This window comes from Morchella sextelata (assembly GCF_020137385.1).
Source record: "Morchella sextelata strain SCLS chromosome Unknown scls_4, whole genome shotgun sequence".
In the NCBI taxonomy this organism is placed as follows: domain Eukaryota; kingdom Fungi; phylum Ascomycota; class Pezizomycetes; order Pezizales; family Morchellaceae; genus Morchella; species Morchella sextelata.
The window spans coordinates 1,460,855-1,478,086 of record NW_025408619.1 but is presented as its reverse complement, the minus strand read 5'-3'; the positions used below and the strand labels follow the sequence as shown (position 1 = coordinate 1,478,086).

Below are 17,232 nucleotides of genomic sequence, written 5' to 3'. Positions count from 1 at the left end.
CTCAACGATGGATCGCCACCGTGGAGCTCTTGCCCAGTCTAATACAGTCGCACCTCGCTATGTCGTTAGCGCGTTCGAGGAGCTCAGTCCGTACGAGATAGCAAATATACGAGACAGCAAATAATAATTCCCAAGCTGACAGGGGTATGGAATCAAAAAATCTTCATTTTTGGGTGGAATTTCATGCTGAATCTATCTAAATAACTGGAATTCGAACAGGTACCAAATTAGAGATAGATACAAGTATCAGTTGTTAAAATATCCTGAAATTCATATAAAGGTTATTGAGAGGTTTAACTCCTATAAATGAGAGATGGAGCGATCCTCTGAGCCTACTCTGAGCCCATGTACAGAGCAGTGCAGAATCCTCCTTAAGCTCACTTCTCTATTAGAATAGCTGCTCCCTCAACCCCCACTATAACTACTTCCAAGACCTAAAAATCCGAGATAGCAAATACTATTTGTATGGAGACAGGGGATATCTGTTCTCAATTTTCCGTACGATCCGAAAAGTGCCAAAATACGAGATAGCAAATAGGTTTTGGTGTGGAAAACAAGTAGCAGGCCAATTCGTACGAGACAGCAAGAGATCCGGGACATCGAGATACGACATAGCGAGGTGCGACTGTAGTTGAGACTACGTGACCTTTTAAAAGTCGCGTGGTTGTTTTTAGGCACCATCTATTTCGCGGGATTAGGGTTCCTAAAAGAGTGTTCTGCTCGGGGCACATGGGGCATTCCCCAAAATGGGAGGGGACGTCGAGGGAATCGAAGCCTGGTAGGCGTAAGACTACATAACTTTGCCTCGAGCTCTGCATGCAAGACCAACCGTCTAAAAACGAAACACAACATTACGAGGTCAGTGTATCTTCGATAAAATTGAGCTTCCCAATTTAAAACGCTGGGTTCGGCTATATTTATACGCTTCGAATTGATAGCTTAGACCAGATCTCGAGGCCTTCAACAACCCTAGTAAGAAACGACACCGAGTCTAATTCAGATCTTTTATCGCGCCATCATCATAAAGGTGCAGAAGACACCAATGCAATCTCCTACCAGTCGAAAGGACCTATTCGTTGAAATGGGTAATAAGAATAAGTAGACAAGGGCGCAAAATTCAAAGGCCGGCTGAGGTGTAACGGGAAGGAGAGTTGGCCATAAATGAAGTCGAAGAAGCATCGGTCGATTCCGCTCTATCGTAGCATAAACTCTCAGGCCGTTATATAGCTGCCCTTTTCTCGAGCCAGCGGTATTATCAAAGTATCTGCCCCACAATCATACCTTCGCACGGGTCCCAGTCGATATCGCACAATCATTATCTAGAGTTTTATCGAGATCTACCATCTATAGATCATGGAAGGCCATGGTAACTTCTGGACTGGCGTTCACAAGTTATATGTATCTAATACATCCGAGAAACCTGATTCCATGAGAAAGAGGGAGTAGTGATATCGGTAAGATTTTATGAAATTGAGCATATGTACTCATTCTTGATCATAGATCAGTAGGACTTGGACTACCTCGAAGTATAGACTAGATATATAACTACGCCTCGGTACCAATTGCAAAGACTGCATGTAGTAAATCATCTAACTAAGCGTAAGAATCATAAAGTCCCCGGGTTTTTATCGCGGCTTCTGCGTACGAAAATCAACACAGACCGGGCAAAAGACTCCTATAACCCGGAACCCTTCTTAGCATACAAATTAGTCTACCTTACATTATCTCACGTGTTTTGAATTTTAAGTCTCCTTCTACAGAATGGTCGGACGCCGGACGGTACGGTTCCAGAACTCTCGGGCTAGGGGACACACCGAAAGATACAAACCTCAAAGTTGGGCCGTATTAGAGCGCGGCTGGAAACCAAACTCTAACTTAGTTCTAAACTTTCCCACGCAAGATTGGTACAAAACTATTCTACACTCTACTCCGAAGGTCAGGTTTGGGAATTAATGAATTAAACAAACAAAAAAAAAGGTCAGGTTTGGGTTTGGGATTATGATTTCGTTAACCGAGTGATAACATATGATTTCACTCGACTTTTGTTATTCCTCAAAGCTGCGGTAGCTATTTCTAGCAGGCCTTACTATTTTTGTTACTAATTTCGATCTCACCCGACCCTAACTTTAAATTGCACACATAGACTGGCAATATTGACAGGTCAGGAATCATGCTACAGCCACTCAGCAAAAGTGTTCGTGATTTAGTTTTAATGTCAGTGCGCAGTGTGGCGCACCCGTGACGTTGATGCTATTAATGGAGAGATTCAAAACAACGAAAAATATATAATATAGTTTGTGACTATATATAAGAGAAGATAGGTCATTGATCTTATTTTTCATTGATTCCGGGCTCCATTGCTCACTGGGAACGTTTTCTCTTGGGGCTCTTAATGGTCCGCCACGGTTACATATAGAGAAATGTCTCACTCCGAAATCGGAATCACGAACACTTTTGCAGAGTGGCTGTATGTAGGGCCGAAAGTCGTACTATCATTTAAAGAATAATTACAAGAGGCACAAGTCAAAGGAACCAAGAAAATAACGGCATCAAGACTAGTACCTAGTACTGTACATAGTTTCTAGAGAGAGCTATAGATAAATTCTCTATTTGAAGAGTAGAAATCGTGCTTTAATTCAACAAAAGTAAAATAAGTAACGAGATCAGCTTATCTTTTTATTTCGTTAAAATAAGGTCATATATGAAGCCTATCATATACATGTAGAGTAGATAAAGCTTAATTGGCTGAGCATTGGTGGGTGCTCTCGTTAATACTTCATCAGGTATCACTCGGCACTAAAGACCACCATCACGTGATATACTTTACGCCAAGACCAGATAGTAAATGTGTCCGCAAAGCTGAGCAAGCTTGAGATCCAATAATAAGCATAACAGCTGAGGTTCCCGTATCTCCCACATATCTCCGGCAGCCAGTCACCCGAGAGCTCAATAAAACACACGATGCTGATCTGCCCTATCATACATGTAGCTAGAGTTACATTGTCAGATTAGAGCAGACGAGTAGAACGAAGAACCAAGAACCAATCGTGAAGTCAGAAGCCCTAAAGCCTTCTACCTGTAAACACTGTTGGCTCAATCATCGGTTTTACATCCCCCACTTGTTTTCATATTCCCAACCTCTTCATGAGTGTACCCGCGATGAGCCCACGCCTACGCGTACACGGTACGGGGGACGTGTAGAGTAGAGTACCTACTGCAGGTGCATGCATAGAATGAAGGACAGGCAGCCACTCAAATCATGGATTCTAAGCTCGTTGCACCCTGCTATTTACATTGATGCTAAGCCGAATGGGTATGGCGGGGTAGCGCCATGCCTCACACGGTTCGCCAGTCCAACGCATCCCTTCACAGTTCCTGGAGTATATAAACTTAGTAAACCCACCGGTCTCCTGAATCAGTCCAATTCCAACAACTACCTTGGCCAGAACAATCCCCTAACAGAACTCAATCCATCAATCCATCAACCCCCAATTACATTACATACCAGCAACAAACACAATGGCAACTTATTTTGACGGAAAGCCATCATTCAAAGACGTCCCGGTCAAGGATGGTCAGATCTCCACAACTGAGTTCTTGTCGGCTTGCGAGTCCGTGGTAAAGCTCTTTGGTATGTAAACAAAATGAACTGCTCCAGTTCCGTTGTTCATCTCAGCAGCTTACTCTGTATGGTTTTTAAGATCTGTTCGAGGCTACAGCCTTCTCTGTTGTTCAGAGCGACATGACCGGAAACATCAAGGTGTGTAATGAGTTATAACCCCACAGGAGCTTAAAAGCCATGTATTGACATTAGCCAATTAGAAAATCCGCGACCGTCAGCTCGCGGCCCCCGCGCAGTCAGAAACTCTACAGGATCTCGTCAAGAACGAGACGGCAGAGAAACAGAAAACAGCTACTGAGGGTCTCCTCTGGCTCACTCGGTGAGTTTATCCATTTCCAATCATCAATTTATCTTTTTGTTGGGAAAACGTACTAATAAACTTACAGTGGTCTCTCATTCACCTCAACTGGGCTTCGTAAGAGTGTCTCAAACCCCACGGAAGAGCTGTCCACTTCGTTCACCAACGCATACGGCGTAACTCTCAAGCAGCATCACAGTTTTATGGTGAGGCCTATCTTTGGTCTTGCCATGAAGGCTTGCCCCGCACGCAATTCATTCTATGCGAAACTAGGAGAGAACTGCGATGCCCAGCTCGAGGAATGGCTTACAAGCCTCGAGTTGTGTGTTAATATTCTTTCCAAGTGGATTGAAGGCGTGAAGATTTAGATCCAGTTAATCAGAAATTCGGCGACTTTTTCATAAGCTATTTTTACATAAATATTATACAATTTTAACAAAGAGTCGAGCTTCGCGACTGCGATATATCATATTTTGCAAAAGTCCTTCTGTTTAGTGGTGCCTTTGACTTCTTACAATGGCTTATCCAAGGTAAAGGAGGTGACCATGATTATCATAGTGAGCAAACAAGTTTGGTAAAGAATCAGATTTGGGTACTACATGTATCTCTCCTCATCTGTCAATTGCGTACAAAGAGCAAAGAAATGCTGGATTGAATTTTTGACCAGAAACAGAAAATAAGTATGGAAGAAACCTCAAAACTAGTAGGATCTTCCAAAAAGTGTGTAATGCTATTCAAATAGTCAATATAGGCCAAGAACAAATTATAGAGATATAATTCAATAGGTACCTTTGCATTCTCACCACATTGGGTGCACTTTGTGGTTCCCAGGACAATGGCGTGTTCACCGGTTGGTTGCTCAAATGGAATACACAAAGACTTGGCACCCATGGATGGGGCCTTTGCGTCCTCTGGCTCTCCGCCCTCATTAGTGCCCTTGCTGCGTTCTTTGATCTCATCCTCACACTCCTCACGGTCACCTAAGTTCCGGTAAAAAAGGATTGTAAGTAATGAGCTTTATTTGGTATGCATAAAGATGAGATAAGCTTACAGTGGGGAATAAGGATGACATTCTTGGCATTCAATGCCGGGGTGAATTCCTCCCACTTGGTAATAATCTTGGTGTGCTCATCGAATGATTTCTTCGCCTTGTTGTATAGATCTGATTGAATAGTGTCAAGGAGAGTTTGAACTGTAGATGCGAGTCCATCAAGAGGAATGGGTGTCTTCTCGCCATTGTCACGACGGACGGAGAGGACCTGCTTCTTCACAATATCCTTGGGACCATACTCAATTCTCAATGGAACACCCTTAAGCTCCCAGTCATTGAACTTGTATCCGGGAGAGTAGGTCTCACGAGTGTCAGCCTTGACACGGACGCCAGCCTTTTGCAGAGTGGCTGCGATCTCAGAGACGCCCTCCAAGAGGGTCTTTCTCTCTTCATCAGTAGTTCTTGCGGTGAGACCACAGGGGACGATGACGACCTGGTGAGCGGCCACCTTAGGGGGGAGGACAAGACCCTTGTTGTCACCATGAATCATAACGCAGACACCAATGACACGGGTCGACAGACCCCAGGAGTTTTGCCACACATACACCTTCTTGTCTTCCTCCGGGTCTCCCTCTTTCCAGTCCGGGTTCTCGACAATGATGTTAAACATCTTTGAGAAGTTCTGACCCAAGCAATGGGATGTTGCTCCCTGGATACCACGGCCGGTTGTTGGGATATAACCCTCTACAGTGGTAGTGAAGAGACCACCAGCAAACTTCTCTTTTTCTGTCTTTTTACCCTTGATAGTCGGAACAGCGAGGAGCTCAGAGTAGACACCAGAGTACCAGTCAAGGATCTGCATCACCTCCTCCTCGGCCATCTTGCGAGTCATGTGTGCGGTATGGCCTTCCTGCCAGAGGAACTCACGTGTGCGGAGGAAAGGTTGGGGGTGCTTGAATTCCCAGCGGACAACTGAGTTCCACTGGTTCAATTTCAAGGGGAGATCACGATGACTACGAATCCATTTGGCGTAGTAGGGGTACATAACTGTCTCTGAGGTAGGGCGGATAGCGATATGCTCCTCGAGATCGGTGCTACCGCTGTAGATATGTAGATATAAAATCAGCGCTCCATTGTGAGTTATTTATTGGAATATGTATTAAAACATACGCCTTAGTGACCCAAGCTACTTCAGGAGCGAATCCTTCGATATGATCCTTCTCGCGCTCGAGGACCTTCGCGGAAACAAACATGGGAAAGTAGCAGTTTTCGACTCCAATGGTCTTAATGTTATCATCAAACCAGCGCTGGACCTTCTCCCAGATCGCATAGGACCACGGCTATCCAGAGTGTCCAGTTAGCTCAATCCATCATGAAGTCAATCGAGGGCCAAACCTTCAAAATGTAGCATCCAGAGATATCATAGTAGTCCAGCATATCACCTTTGGTAAGAACCTGCTGGTACCAGTTCGAGAAATCGGCTTCTTTCCTTGTAGTAATACCAATAAGCTCCGCGCCATGGATTTCGGAATCCTTCTTTGTTGAAACCTTTACTGGAGGAGCCTTAGCAACCTCCTTTGAAGCGGCCTGGACGCTGGCCAGTCCGAAATCTACAACGGTGACCTTAACACCAGTTCCCTCCAAATAAGTCTTGATCTCCGTCCCTGAAATAAACACGGTTACATCTGACTTTGAGGGATGAACTGCGATCTTAGGAGTAGACTCGACCAGACGGCTGTCGAGCACCACCTGAACAGCAGTAGCGTTTGCCTTGGTGATGGAAAGAGGAGAAACTGTATTTAAAGCTATCAATATTCGTTCAATTGTTTGTGAAGAAATGATTGGATGCTTACCATTAGCCGGTTCTACTCCCAACACAGTCTGGACCGCATCTGCGGCAGCCATGCGAGGCTCTTTGACATTGACCGCCTTTGCGATGAGGCTGGATGGGGTGTTTGTATCCTCTAGGGCGACAAGGACGATAAGGATGGCAGTCTGCGATTTTGGGGTTTCTAAAAGTCTCCATTATAAGAAATTTGTTCATGACATTCATGCGCGCATTTAAAAACACTAATTACAGCTTCTCTCTCACTCGCGCACTTTTTTCCTTGTAAAAGCATAGTTTTATTCTAGAAAAAGGTGTAGTTTTGGGGACGGAATATTCATACTTGGCTTAAAAACAAGAGTTTTGGTCAAAGAGAATGACTCAGGAAGACCTGAGGCTGATTCGAGCTGTGATTTCCACTCGGCCGCATTCGAGCAAGGCCCGTGGGAAACAGTTTGTGCGTCGGCGATAGACATGGCGGATAATTTTTCTGCTGCTTCAGAGGCCATGAACCGTTCAGAGTACTAGGGGTAGATGTCGCGCGTGGTGTCTCTTGAAATAACAGGCAGCAAATGATTTCTGGTATTTTGGCGGGGTTGGGAGGGGTTGTTTATCAAGGGTTGCACAGTGGGGCAGATACGCTAGAGTAGGTACGGTCACGTGAAGCAGATCCCTACGGGAGGTAAGGGATATATGTTTCCCAAGAAGGTGTTAAGCTTTAATAAACCCAGTCAAACCCCTTTGGGCCATTAATTAGGATGCTCTTAATATGTGAGGTTAAGTCAACAGATGATATCTCGTCCGCTATGCACAACTTTTCTTGACTAAACAAATCTATGTGAAAAAATACTAATGTCCCCTCAAAGTCCAAAAACTGGTGCAGCTATATTATCCCAATTCTCGTCCCATCGATCATGGGTCTCCTTCATAGCCCCCATTTTCAACCGTTCCAACTCCCTTGAGCTCGGATTAAACAAAGTCTATTAGGGAATGTATTAGTCAACAACGCCTGCAAATTGTAAGATATGAATCCAATGAATAAACTATACCTTCAGATTTTCACCCAGATCTTGACCATCCTTGAATACAATTCCATTCTCGCGATGCTTTACCAACTCCCTCAAAGCATAAAACCCGAACGCAGCAACCGGAACGCCCACGCCAAATAGGTCCACAATTTTCATTGGCAAATCTACACCAGAAGTACTAGTATGCAAACTTATTCCCAAGTCGGCACAGGCAATCATCTTCGGGTAATCCTCCGATTCCAGCCATACAGTCTCTACGGTGATAAATTGAAATTCAAGCTTCTCAATCGTAGCCATATACCCATCCTTCAGGGGTCCTTTGCCAGTGATAACTGCAAGAATTGAAGGAGCTGAGCCAGGCTTGAGAAAGTTTGCTCCACTCGCATAACTGTCATATGAAAGAAGAGCTGCGAGCAGCTGAGAGAAATCTTCGTCTGGCGTCCAGGATGTGGAAGAAGTTATCATCTTGGTTTTCCCTGAAAGTATAGCAGCTGCATGGCGTTTAGTTGCGGGGTGCGATTCAAGAAATTCCTTCTTAGCAGCAGCGTCTAGCGGGACAAAATGCATTGGCGGTCGGTCATACAAAGTTCTGATGGGAGCTTTGATTCCCATATCATCCTTTAAAACTTTTGCCATAGCATTTGTAACCGTAAAATTTGCGTATGCGGCCCTCCCAAAGACTTTCTCGTAAAATTTGCAGAACCACACAATAGGATGCTCGTTGAGCTTCATCATCAAAATACTCCATCCAAAATTGTGCCAATCAATAACAACCTTCTGCATTCTCAGCTTGCTAACGAACTGGGTGACAATGAGAGTAGGTATGGCCGGTGGGTTTTGTAGAAGAATATAGCCTGCTGATGGCGGGATAACATAGAGAAGGCAGTAAAGCAATGAGGTGAACTGGAAGAATGCCTTGAAAGGTGCAAAAATGACGAATGTAAGCGGTGTAGAAGTGTTGAATAACTTTGGAGGCACCGGAAGAGGGTATCTGTGTATATTAGTATTTCCGAGTAGCTCAGGACGAGGAAGTGATTCTAATTGAATATTAGCTCGTAGTTCAGAAGCGTATAGTTGGGCTAAAATAGACCTTCATATCCCACAAGATCCACTATAGCTCCTTTCTTTGCCAACGACAAGCAATGATGCTGCATCCTTGGACTCCGGCCAATATCCCCTAACACCAACACGACAACCCGCTTCTTCTCATTGTTTGATGGATGATGCCTTGTAGGTAAACACATCAACATGAAGGTAAATGCCATCGAGAAGAACAAGAGCGGAGTCGCCCAAACTTCAACGAATGTGGTAAACATCTTAAGCTTGGATGTTGCGAACTCTGTCGCAGTACTGTAGACTCGACGAGAAGATGTCAAGCGGATAAGGTTGCTTTATATAATACTGGTGTCAAGGTACTTCGTCACAGGAGTCTGATCGACCTCCTTTTCTAAATCAAGAAGCTGAACCGGGTAGTTGAGGGCTATGAATCAATTCCAGGGGTTCACAAAGATCTTCTCCGGGACTCCCGCTGGAATGATACTGGAAGGAGGACAGGTTGCGGATGACAGGGCTGAGCAATTAGGGCTTCACTCCTAACACGAATTTGAGCCTCATTCTTGGCGTATACTAGCGTAGTTTCGCACAGTGAAATCTTGGCAAGAAAGAAAAAATGAATTTCGAGGTTGCTATTCTCTCCAGCACCTTCAACAGACAGAACCCCGCGTACCATTCCCTTCAGCTTCTTTTCTGCCTTTGCCCGCAATGGCGATTCAAAAGAAGGTGAGCTACCTCCCCTTATATACCCGAATGTGTTTTAATTGAGTCGTTTTTTAGCATGGAAAAGGCCGTCTTGATAAATGGTACGCAGAAAAAAAATGATCCCACATCCGACACCTTGAAAATTTCCAGAAACTAAAATCTTTATAGGTACAAGCTCGCCAAACAAAAAGGCTACCGTGCTCGTGCCGCGTTCAAATTGATCCAACTTAACAAGAAATACAATTTCCTCGAAAAGAGCAAAGTCGTCCTCGATCTCTGTGCTGCCCCAGGTTCCTGGTCCCAGGTTGCTGCGGAATGCATGCCCGTAAACTCCCTTATTGTCGCCGTTGATCTCGCGCCAATCAAGCCTATCCCTAAAGTTATTTCCTTTCAAAGCGATATCACCACAGAAAAATGCAGGGCCACAATCCGAGGACATTTGAAGTCATGGAAAGCGGATACCGTCATGCATGATGGTGCTCCAAACGTTGGTACTGCGTGGGTTCAGGATGCTTTCACACAGGCAGAGCTTGTGCTCCAGTCTCTCAAGCTCGCCACGGAGTTTCTGATAGAAGGAGGAACTTTCGTTACCAAGGTTTTCCGCTCTCGTGATTTTAACAACCTTATGTGGGTGTTCAATCAGCTGTTCACCAAAGTTGAAGCCACCAAGCCCCCATCGTCACGTGCCGTATCTGCGGAAATCTTCGTAGTTTGCAGAGGTTATAAAGCTCCTAAAAGAGTAGACCCCAAATTCCTTGACCCCCGGAGCGTATTCGAGGAATTGCCGGACGCTACCCCGAATAATGAGGCTAAGGTCTTCAATCCGGAGGTCAAAAAGAGAAAAAGGGATGGTTACGAGGAGGGCGATTACCTGCAATTCAAGGAAGTTCCTGTCAATGAGTTCATTGAGACTACGGATCCAATTCAAATGCTAGGAAGCTTAAACAGGCTGTCCTTCGAGGAAAAAAAGGGTGGAGATCTAGCCATTGCGGCGATTTCCAAGCTACCAGAAACAACCGTAGAGATCCGAAACTGCTGTCAGGATCTTAGGGTCTTAGGCCGAAAAGAATTCAAACATTTGCTCAAATGGCGACTTTCCGTCAGGGAAAAGGTAAAATTCCCTACACTCAGGCTTCGCTACGGGACTGACGTGTAATAGTTTGGATTGGTAGTCAAGAAAAAGGATGACAAGGTCGTTGAAGCCGCCGAAATCACCCCTATGGACGAAGAGCTACAAATCGAACAAGATCTCGAGCTTCTCAAACAGAAAGAATCCGCCGAAAAGAAACGTGCAAGGCGAAGAGAAAATGAGAAAAAACAAAAAGAGATCGTACGGTTACAGCTTCACATGACAACCCCGATGGAAATCGGACAAGAGCAACAATGGGACTCCATGTTTGGTCTTAAACCTGTCGACAAAGCCGGTGCCCTAGGGGAGGTAGTGAAGGGCAAAATGAACGTGGTTGTTGAAGAGGATGACAAGAAAAGAAAAGATTTAGATATGGGTGATTCGGAGGTCGATGACACAGAGGATGAAGAGGCAGACAGGATGGAGGCCGAATTAGATGGCTTGTAAGGCATCGTATCGAACTTTTCATTATCTTTACTAATCAAATCTTGCAATGACAGGTACGAGCAATATCGGGAAAGAAAAGCTGAAACCGACGCAAAGTATAAAGCCAAAAAGGCGAGAAAAGAGCATGAGGACGGCGAATGGCATGGTATAGAGGAGAAGGAAGAAAGCAGTGACGACGAGGTCTTGGTTGACGAAGCGGAGAGCAGCGATGAAAGCGACAGTGAGGATGAAGATGGTGAAATGAAAGACAAACTGATGACAACCTTAGACGACAGTCACGTTAAGGGCAAAGATGGCTTAAGCAAAAGAGCTGCCATGTTCTTTGATCAGGAAATATTTGCAGACATTGACGACGAAGCCGAAAGTGAAGACGGATCAGATCTCGAGGAAGATGAAGGGGATGATGAGGGCTCAGATGAAGAAATGAGAGATGCAGATACAGCAGTCGACGCGAGTGACGAGGAAATGGCTGATGAAGCTGAAGAGGAGCTCGCAGGGTCGGAGGATGGTTTCGAAACCGAGGAAGAATGGGAAGATGACGGTATTGAGATTGTCAAGGGAAGCAAAGATGAACATTGGGATTCAACTCAAGAACCTACAAAGAACGGCAAGCTTGGTGAGTTTCAATATATCTCATTCTGCGTAGGTTGTACTAATACGCCATTTAGACATCAACATCATCACCGCTGAAGCCATGTCTCTTGCACAACGAATTGCTTCAGGGAAAAAGGCCAAAATTGATATTATAGATGACAATTTCAATAAGTTTTCCTTCCGGGATAAGGATGGCCTTCCTGACTGGTTCCTTGACGACGAAAACAATCATTCGAAGCCTATACGTCCTATTACCGCCGAGGGTGCAGCAGCGATCAAGGAAAAGATGCGAGCTTTAAATGCTCGACCGATCAAGAAGGTTCAAGAAGCTAAGGATCGCAAGAAGTTCAAGGCTCATCAAAGGATGGAGAAGCTGCGTAAGAAGAGTGCATTGATGGCGGACGAGGATGGTGTTACGGAGAAAGACAAAGCACAAAGCATCACAAAGCTTATGCAAAAGGCAGCGAAGAAGAAACCAAAGAAAAAGGTCACAGTTGTTGTTGCCAAAGGTGGTAATAAGGGCCATGGAAGGCCGAAGGGTGTCAAGGGTAAATATAAGGTTGTCGATGCCAGGTTGAAAAAGGATGTGAGAGCACAAAAGAGAACCGCAAAGAAGAATAAGGGCAAGAAATAATGATAAACACTTATGGACAGGCGGCGATAATGTGTATATGTACTTTTTTCGAAAGCAATAATTTCTTGGGTCGTTATTTACAAACTCTTCAAAAATATCCGTGATTTGAACTTGGCCAGTTTTTTTTTTTTTTTTTTTTGGGAGGGGGAGGGTTATCCTGTCCCAATAGTAGCACTCTCCGCAAGAGAGGTTAATATTCATAGGAGTATATAGGACATGTAGTTGTGTTGACATGTAATTGTATCGACAAGCAACTGTATTCTTAGATTCTTAGAGTTATCTGGTGGTTTCTGCGGGCTGGATGTTTATCTCTTCTTTCTAATATCTATCTAATATCTATAATATATCTAATATGTACTGTAATAGCTCCATTTGCGAAACCTTTTGCGCTTACCCGGCTTGCTCCTCCCTACTTGCATGGCAACCGCCCACCCGGCCACCAAAATCTGGAGGGGCGAGGTGGTAGAACCCCTAGTATCTATATACTACAAAAGCCCATGAGTGAAACCTTTTGTTGAATTCCAACCTCTAAACCTAACAGAACATAAGTGTTCGTCACTATACTTAGGGTGGAAGTCACTGGATATTCCGGTATACAAAGAGTTATGAGTATAAGGACTCCAGTTTTATTGTATTATTCAGTAGCGATATTTCGCATACCCGCAGATTTGTACATACATGTAGGTAGTTACACCTTTGTGGATGGTATAGTCACCCCTAGCCCTGATGTCATTCATTATCAGATCGATCTAATCATTGAGCCTCAAACTCAACGCTAACAAAAAATAAATCTGCTTGAAATTCTCATGATCCCCAACCACTAGTACAAATTTCAGTGCCATTGGAACACAAGGCTTCAAGGTGAGCTGTTCCGTGTTCTGCCATTCGTCTAATTGAATAACACCATCATATCAGCGCATTTATAATACTTCAGCTATGGCACCCAATAAACGTCAGCGCACCTCCATTGTGGCAGCTGGTGGGGGAGTTGTCGCTGCAAATACTCGCGCCGCTCCACCCCAAGTGCCATTACACTCAAAGATTTTGGCCCCTTTCAGAGTATGATGACCCCGATTTTAGCTTTGTATTTTTATCGACTTAAAATTACTCAATCTCACCTATTCTAGGCTCTCGGTCACATAACTTCGACATCTGCGCCAGCGACTCCATTTACTCTTCTTCCATTAGGCAAGACTTTTCAAATCACAACTGCGCTTTCAAACACCCTACAAACCTACGATATCCGACGTCTAAATCTCTTGTTCGTATCTTCTCCTGCTACTCCTGGTCTCATCCGCCGAGTCGTCGCCCATAAGGACCTCGTATACGCCGCCTTCGACGATGAGTTGATCCGCGTTTGGATTTTCAAGAGAGGAAAGAAGATCGCTGAACTTGAGCCGGTCAGAACATTACAAAGTGGAGGTAAACGGGATGGGAGATGGCGAGAGCTGCTGATATTTGGAGACTGGGTTGTTGGCGCTTTCGATTGGGGATTAGTGGTATGGAGGAGGACAACTGGAGAGGTTTATACTGAGATTGAGGTTGTGGGCGAGGTCACGGCTCTTGTGCATCCAAGCACTTTCTTGAACAAGGTTGTTGTTGGGAAAGCGAATGGATCTCTAGAAATTTGGAACGTGAAAACGAGGTATGGCTAGAGCACTCATTTGACTCTTTTCTAGTCTCAGGTACTAAATTATCATCTACAGCAAAAAGATCCACACTATACTTTCGCCCCTCCCTGCGCCAATAACTTCTTCAAAATCCGCTCCGGCCATAACTACTCTTGTTCAAACTCCAGTGATTTCTATCCTGGCCATTGGATATTCCACTGGAGAGATACATCTTCACAACATTCTCACTGATACCCCATTGTTCACACTAAACTCTGCAATGCCAGGCAGCATTGCAGCATCATCTCGGGGGGGGAAGCGTGTAACAAGCATTTCATTCTGCACGGATCCAGCAGTTGGTGCTGGCAAAACTAAAAGGGAAGGCGAGGGAGGGGGGAAGATACTTGCGGTTGGAGATGATGACGGAGATGTCACTCTTTGGAACCTCAAGAAACGAAAGGTTGTTGGCGTCATGAGAAACGCGCATGAGGGCCCTTCTGGATCTGGTGTAATCGTAGAATGGTTAGCAGGCCAAAACGTCCTGGTTACCAGCGGAGGAGACAACAGCGTCAAGGTTCGCACAATTTACCTTCTCCACAAGTTGAAATACTTACTTATAGTCTTTTAGGAATGGATATTCGACTCTCCGCACACAACACTTCCTCGTATCCTTCGGTCACGTTCCGGGCACTCTCAGCCAATAACAAGCCTTACATTCTTCTCACCGGCAAATTCTCATTTCCTTCTTTCATCATCCCTCGATCGCTCCTTCTGGGCTCTTTCCCTGAGGAATGACGCACAATCTTTTGAATTCTCTCAAGGTGCTACTGTTAAGAAGGTTACAAAGGCAGCAAAAAACAACCCCACTACAGCCTCACTCGCGGAGGCAATCTCAGAGGCAAAGGCCGGCCCTATAACATGTATCGCAACATCCTCAGGCGAAGACGGTGCCGGGAGTGCCGGGAGAGACTGGGAGGGTATCGTCACAGGACATAGAGGAGAGCGAGCCGCGAGATGTTGGAGCTTCCAGGGTAAAAAGATCGGACGATGGGTCCTCGAAACCAGGGATCAAGGAGAAGTTAAAAGTGTCGCTATCTCTGCATGTGGCACCTTTGCATTGCTTGGATCAAGCAGTGGTGGAATCGATATGTATAACCTTCAGAGTGGGCTTCATAGACGTCGTTTCCCTGAACCTATGACAGCTGCACAGGCGAAACAGGTAAAAGCCCAAGGAACTACACTCGGTCGATTCGGCGTTGCCGGAAAGGGAAAGCATACAAAGGCTGTAACTGGCTTGGTTACTGATGCCCTAAACCGTACTGTCATTTCTACTGGGCTAGATGGAAAGATCAAGTTCTGGGACTTCAACACTGGTGTTCTCCTCCATGAGATTAACTGGGAAAGCTTCACAGCCATCACTAGGGCCAAGCTACATCGACACTCTGATCTTCTTGCTGTTTCTTGCGACGATCTGTGTATCAGAATAATTGATATTGAAACACGGAAAGTTGTTCGTGAGCTTTGGGGCGCGGCAGGAAGGATAAGTGACTTCTGCTTTTCTAACGATGGGCGATGGATACTTGGGGCCTCCACAGATAGCATAATTAGGATATGGGATTTGCCTACCGGCCATCTAATCGATGCTGTGCGAACAAGAAGTATAGTTACTGCAATGGCGTTTTCTGGAACTGGTGAATTTTTGGCAACGGCACATGTCGACAGTGTTGGCGTTGACCTATGGTAAGATAGCACTGGTGTTTTAGTTAAGTACTGCATGACTTCCTATGCTCACTGAAACCTCTTAAATATAGGACAAACCGGACACTTTTTAGGCATGTTCCGACTAGACATTTGAAGGACGATGAGATCGTAGATCTCACTTCCCCAACAGCCTCTGGAGAGGGCGGAATCAGTATCATTGAGGCAGCGTTCGAAGATAGCGAGAAAGAGGAAAATAGCACAGGGGTCTACACAACCGCAGATCAATTAAGCGATAAGATGTTGACTATGTCGCTTGTCCCCCGCGCAAGATGGCAAACATTATTGAACCTAGATGTCATTAGGGTAAATTAAACCTACAAACTATTTATCCGTTTGGAACTTGACTAACACAAAATTTAGCAACGTAACAAACCTAAAGAAGCTCCCAAAGCTCCTGAGAAGGCACCCTTTTTCCTTCCTTCCCTCGGAGATAAGGGGAATCCTCTTGCAATCACAGGCAGCGATACTACAGATGAATTGGCGACCATCCGAGCACTCGAAGCTGAGAGATCTCGTGTCATGCGCATGTCCCGCAACACCGGAGAAAGCGAATTCACGCACCTATTAGTTGATGCTGACGGGGACTACACCACTTTCCTCAATCACTTCAAGACACTTCCTCCCTCTTCAGCGGACTTGGAGATTCGTAGCTTACAGCCCGAGGAGTTGGTGCCGTTTGTTGACTCATTAACTCAAAGATTGAGGAGTAAGAGAGATTACGAGCTTGTGCAGACATGGATCAATGTATTCTTGAAGTGTCACTCGGAGTCGATTGTTAATGATGTTGGTGCCGATAATGGGGAGAGGGGGCTGAGGGCTGCCTTGGGGGAGTGGTCTATTGAACAGAAGGAGGAGGCCAGCAGATTGGCGGAGTTGGTCGGATACTGTGCAGGCGTTGGAGAATTCCTGCGCAGTGGACGCTAGATATGATAAAAGCACATAATTCTGATGATGTGGTGCTTTGAGACTAGGTTGACAATTAACTACTACCTGTAAATTTTGGGGCTGTATGAGTAGAAAGTGGAGATCTTTTTTTTTCTTTTGCTTATTAAAAGTTTTAGACCTGAATATGTGTTCTTGTGAATATGCCCAGCGGTTCAACCAAACAAAATGGTCAGTAGAGTCGTACTCTTATGAAACGTAAACCCCCCGAACAAGTGTCGGTAATTGACCTAAATCTGCTTCTTAAAATCAAGTGCCAGCCCATCATGAAATCTTCACAAAATGACCATACCATAAATTTAGTGAACCGGAAGAATAAACAACAAATGCAACAAGATCCACCACTTGTAAGTGTTCCCGAAACACTAACCAGCGATAGGGTACAGTGATTCTATTTTACTAGAGGTAACTACACCCGGGACCTCAATAACTAACTACAATTTGTATGTAGTCCTGTATATAAAGTAGATTACGCATGTCAAAATTGATGGGCAAAAAAAGGTTCATGATATATCACTCGATATGTTAAACAAAAACAGTGATTTGGATAGACATAAACGCATGTCAATTTTGTTCTTTCAGTATCACTAATA

General features: G+C 44.8%; 5 protein-coding genes across 5 annotated transcripts; 3 read left to right on the top strand and 2 right to left on the bottom strand.

Moving 5' to 3' along the window:
* Positions 1-3,519: 3,519 nt before the first annotated feature.
* H6S33_010300 (uncharacterized protein) lies at positions 3,520-4,288 on the top strand (the record flags this gene model as incomplete). Its single annotated transcript, XM_044841670.1, has 4 exons — positions 3,520-3,631; positions 3,702-3,760; positions 3,823-3,941; positions 4,009-4,288. 4 exons carry the CDS (start codon positions 3,520-3,522, stop codon positions 4,286-4,288), a joined length of 570 nt encoding a protein of 189 aa, XP_044697443.1.
* Positions 4,289-4,620: 332 nt separating this feature from the next.
* H6S33_010299 (uncharacterized protein) lies at positions 4,621-7,212 on the bottom strand (the record flags this gene model as incomplete). The annotated part of the gene is made up of 7 exons (XM_044841669.1): positions 4,621-4,650; positions 4,710-4,900; positions 4,972-6,011; positions 6,082-6,251; positions 6,307-6,704; positions 6,765-6,923; positions 7,080-7,212. 7 exons carry the CDS (start codon positions 7,210-7,212, stop codon positions 4,621-4,623), a joined length of 2,121 nt encoding a protein of 706 aa, XP_044697442.1.
* A 384-nt stretch (positions 7,213-7,596) lies between these two features.
* H6S33_010298 (uncharacterized protein) lies at positions 7,597-9,080 on the bottom strand (the record flags this gene model as incomplete). Its single annotated transcript, XM_044841667.1, has 3 exons — positions 7,597-7,716; positions 7,786-8,801; positions 8,855-9,080. The coding sequence occupies 3 exons, from the start codon at positions 9,078-9,080 to the stop codon at positions 7,597-7,599; spliced, it is 1,362 nt and encodes a 453-aa protein (XP_044697441.1).
* Positions 9,081-9,525: 445 nt separating this feature from the next.
* On the top strand, positions 9,526-12,326 carry H6S33_010297 (uncharacterized protein; the record flags this gene model as incomplete). Its single annotated transcript, XM_044841666.1, has 6 exons — positions 9,526-9,543; positions 9,598-9,623; positions 9,691-10,633; positions 10,682-11,094; positions 11,152-11,714; positions 11,767-12,326. 6 exons carry the CDS (start codon positions 9,526-9,528, stop codon positions 12,324-12,326), a joined length of 2,523 nt encoding a protein of 840 aa, XP_044697440.1.
* A 936-nt stretch (positions 12,327-13,262) lies between these two features.
* On the top strand, positions 13,263-16,621 carry H6S33_010296 (uncharacterized protein; the record flags this gene model as incomplete). Its single annotated transcript, XM_044841665.1, has 6 exons — positions 13,263-13,385; positions 13,454-13,971; positions 14,033-14,510; positions 14,565-15,676; positions 15,748-16,000; positions 16,058-16,621. The coding sequence occupies 6 exons, from the start codon at positions 13,263-13,265 to the stop codon at positions 16,619-16,621; spliced, it is 3,048 nt and encodes a 1,015-aa protein (XP_044697439.1).
* Between the last annotated feature and the right edge of the window lie 611 nt (positions 16,622-17,232).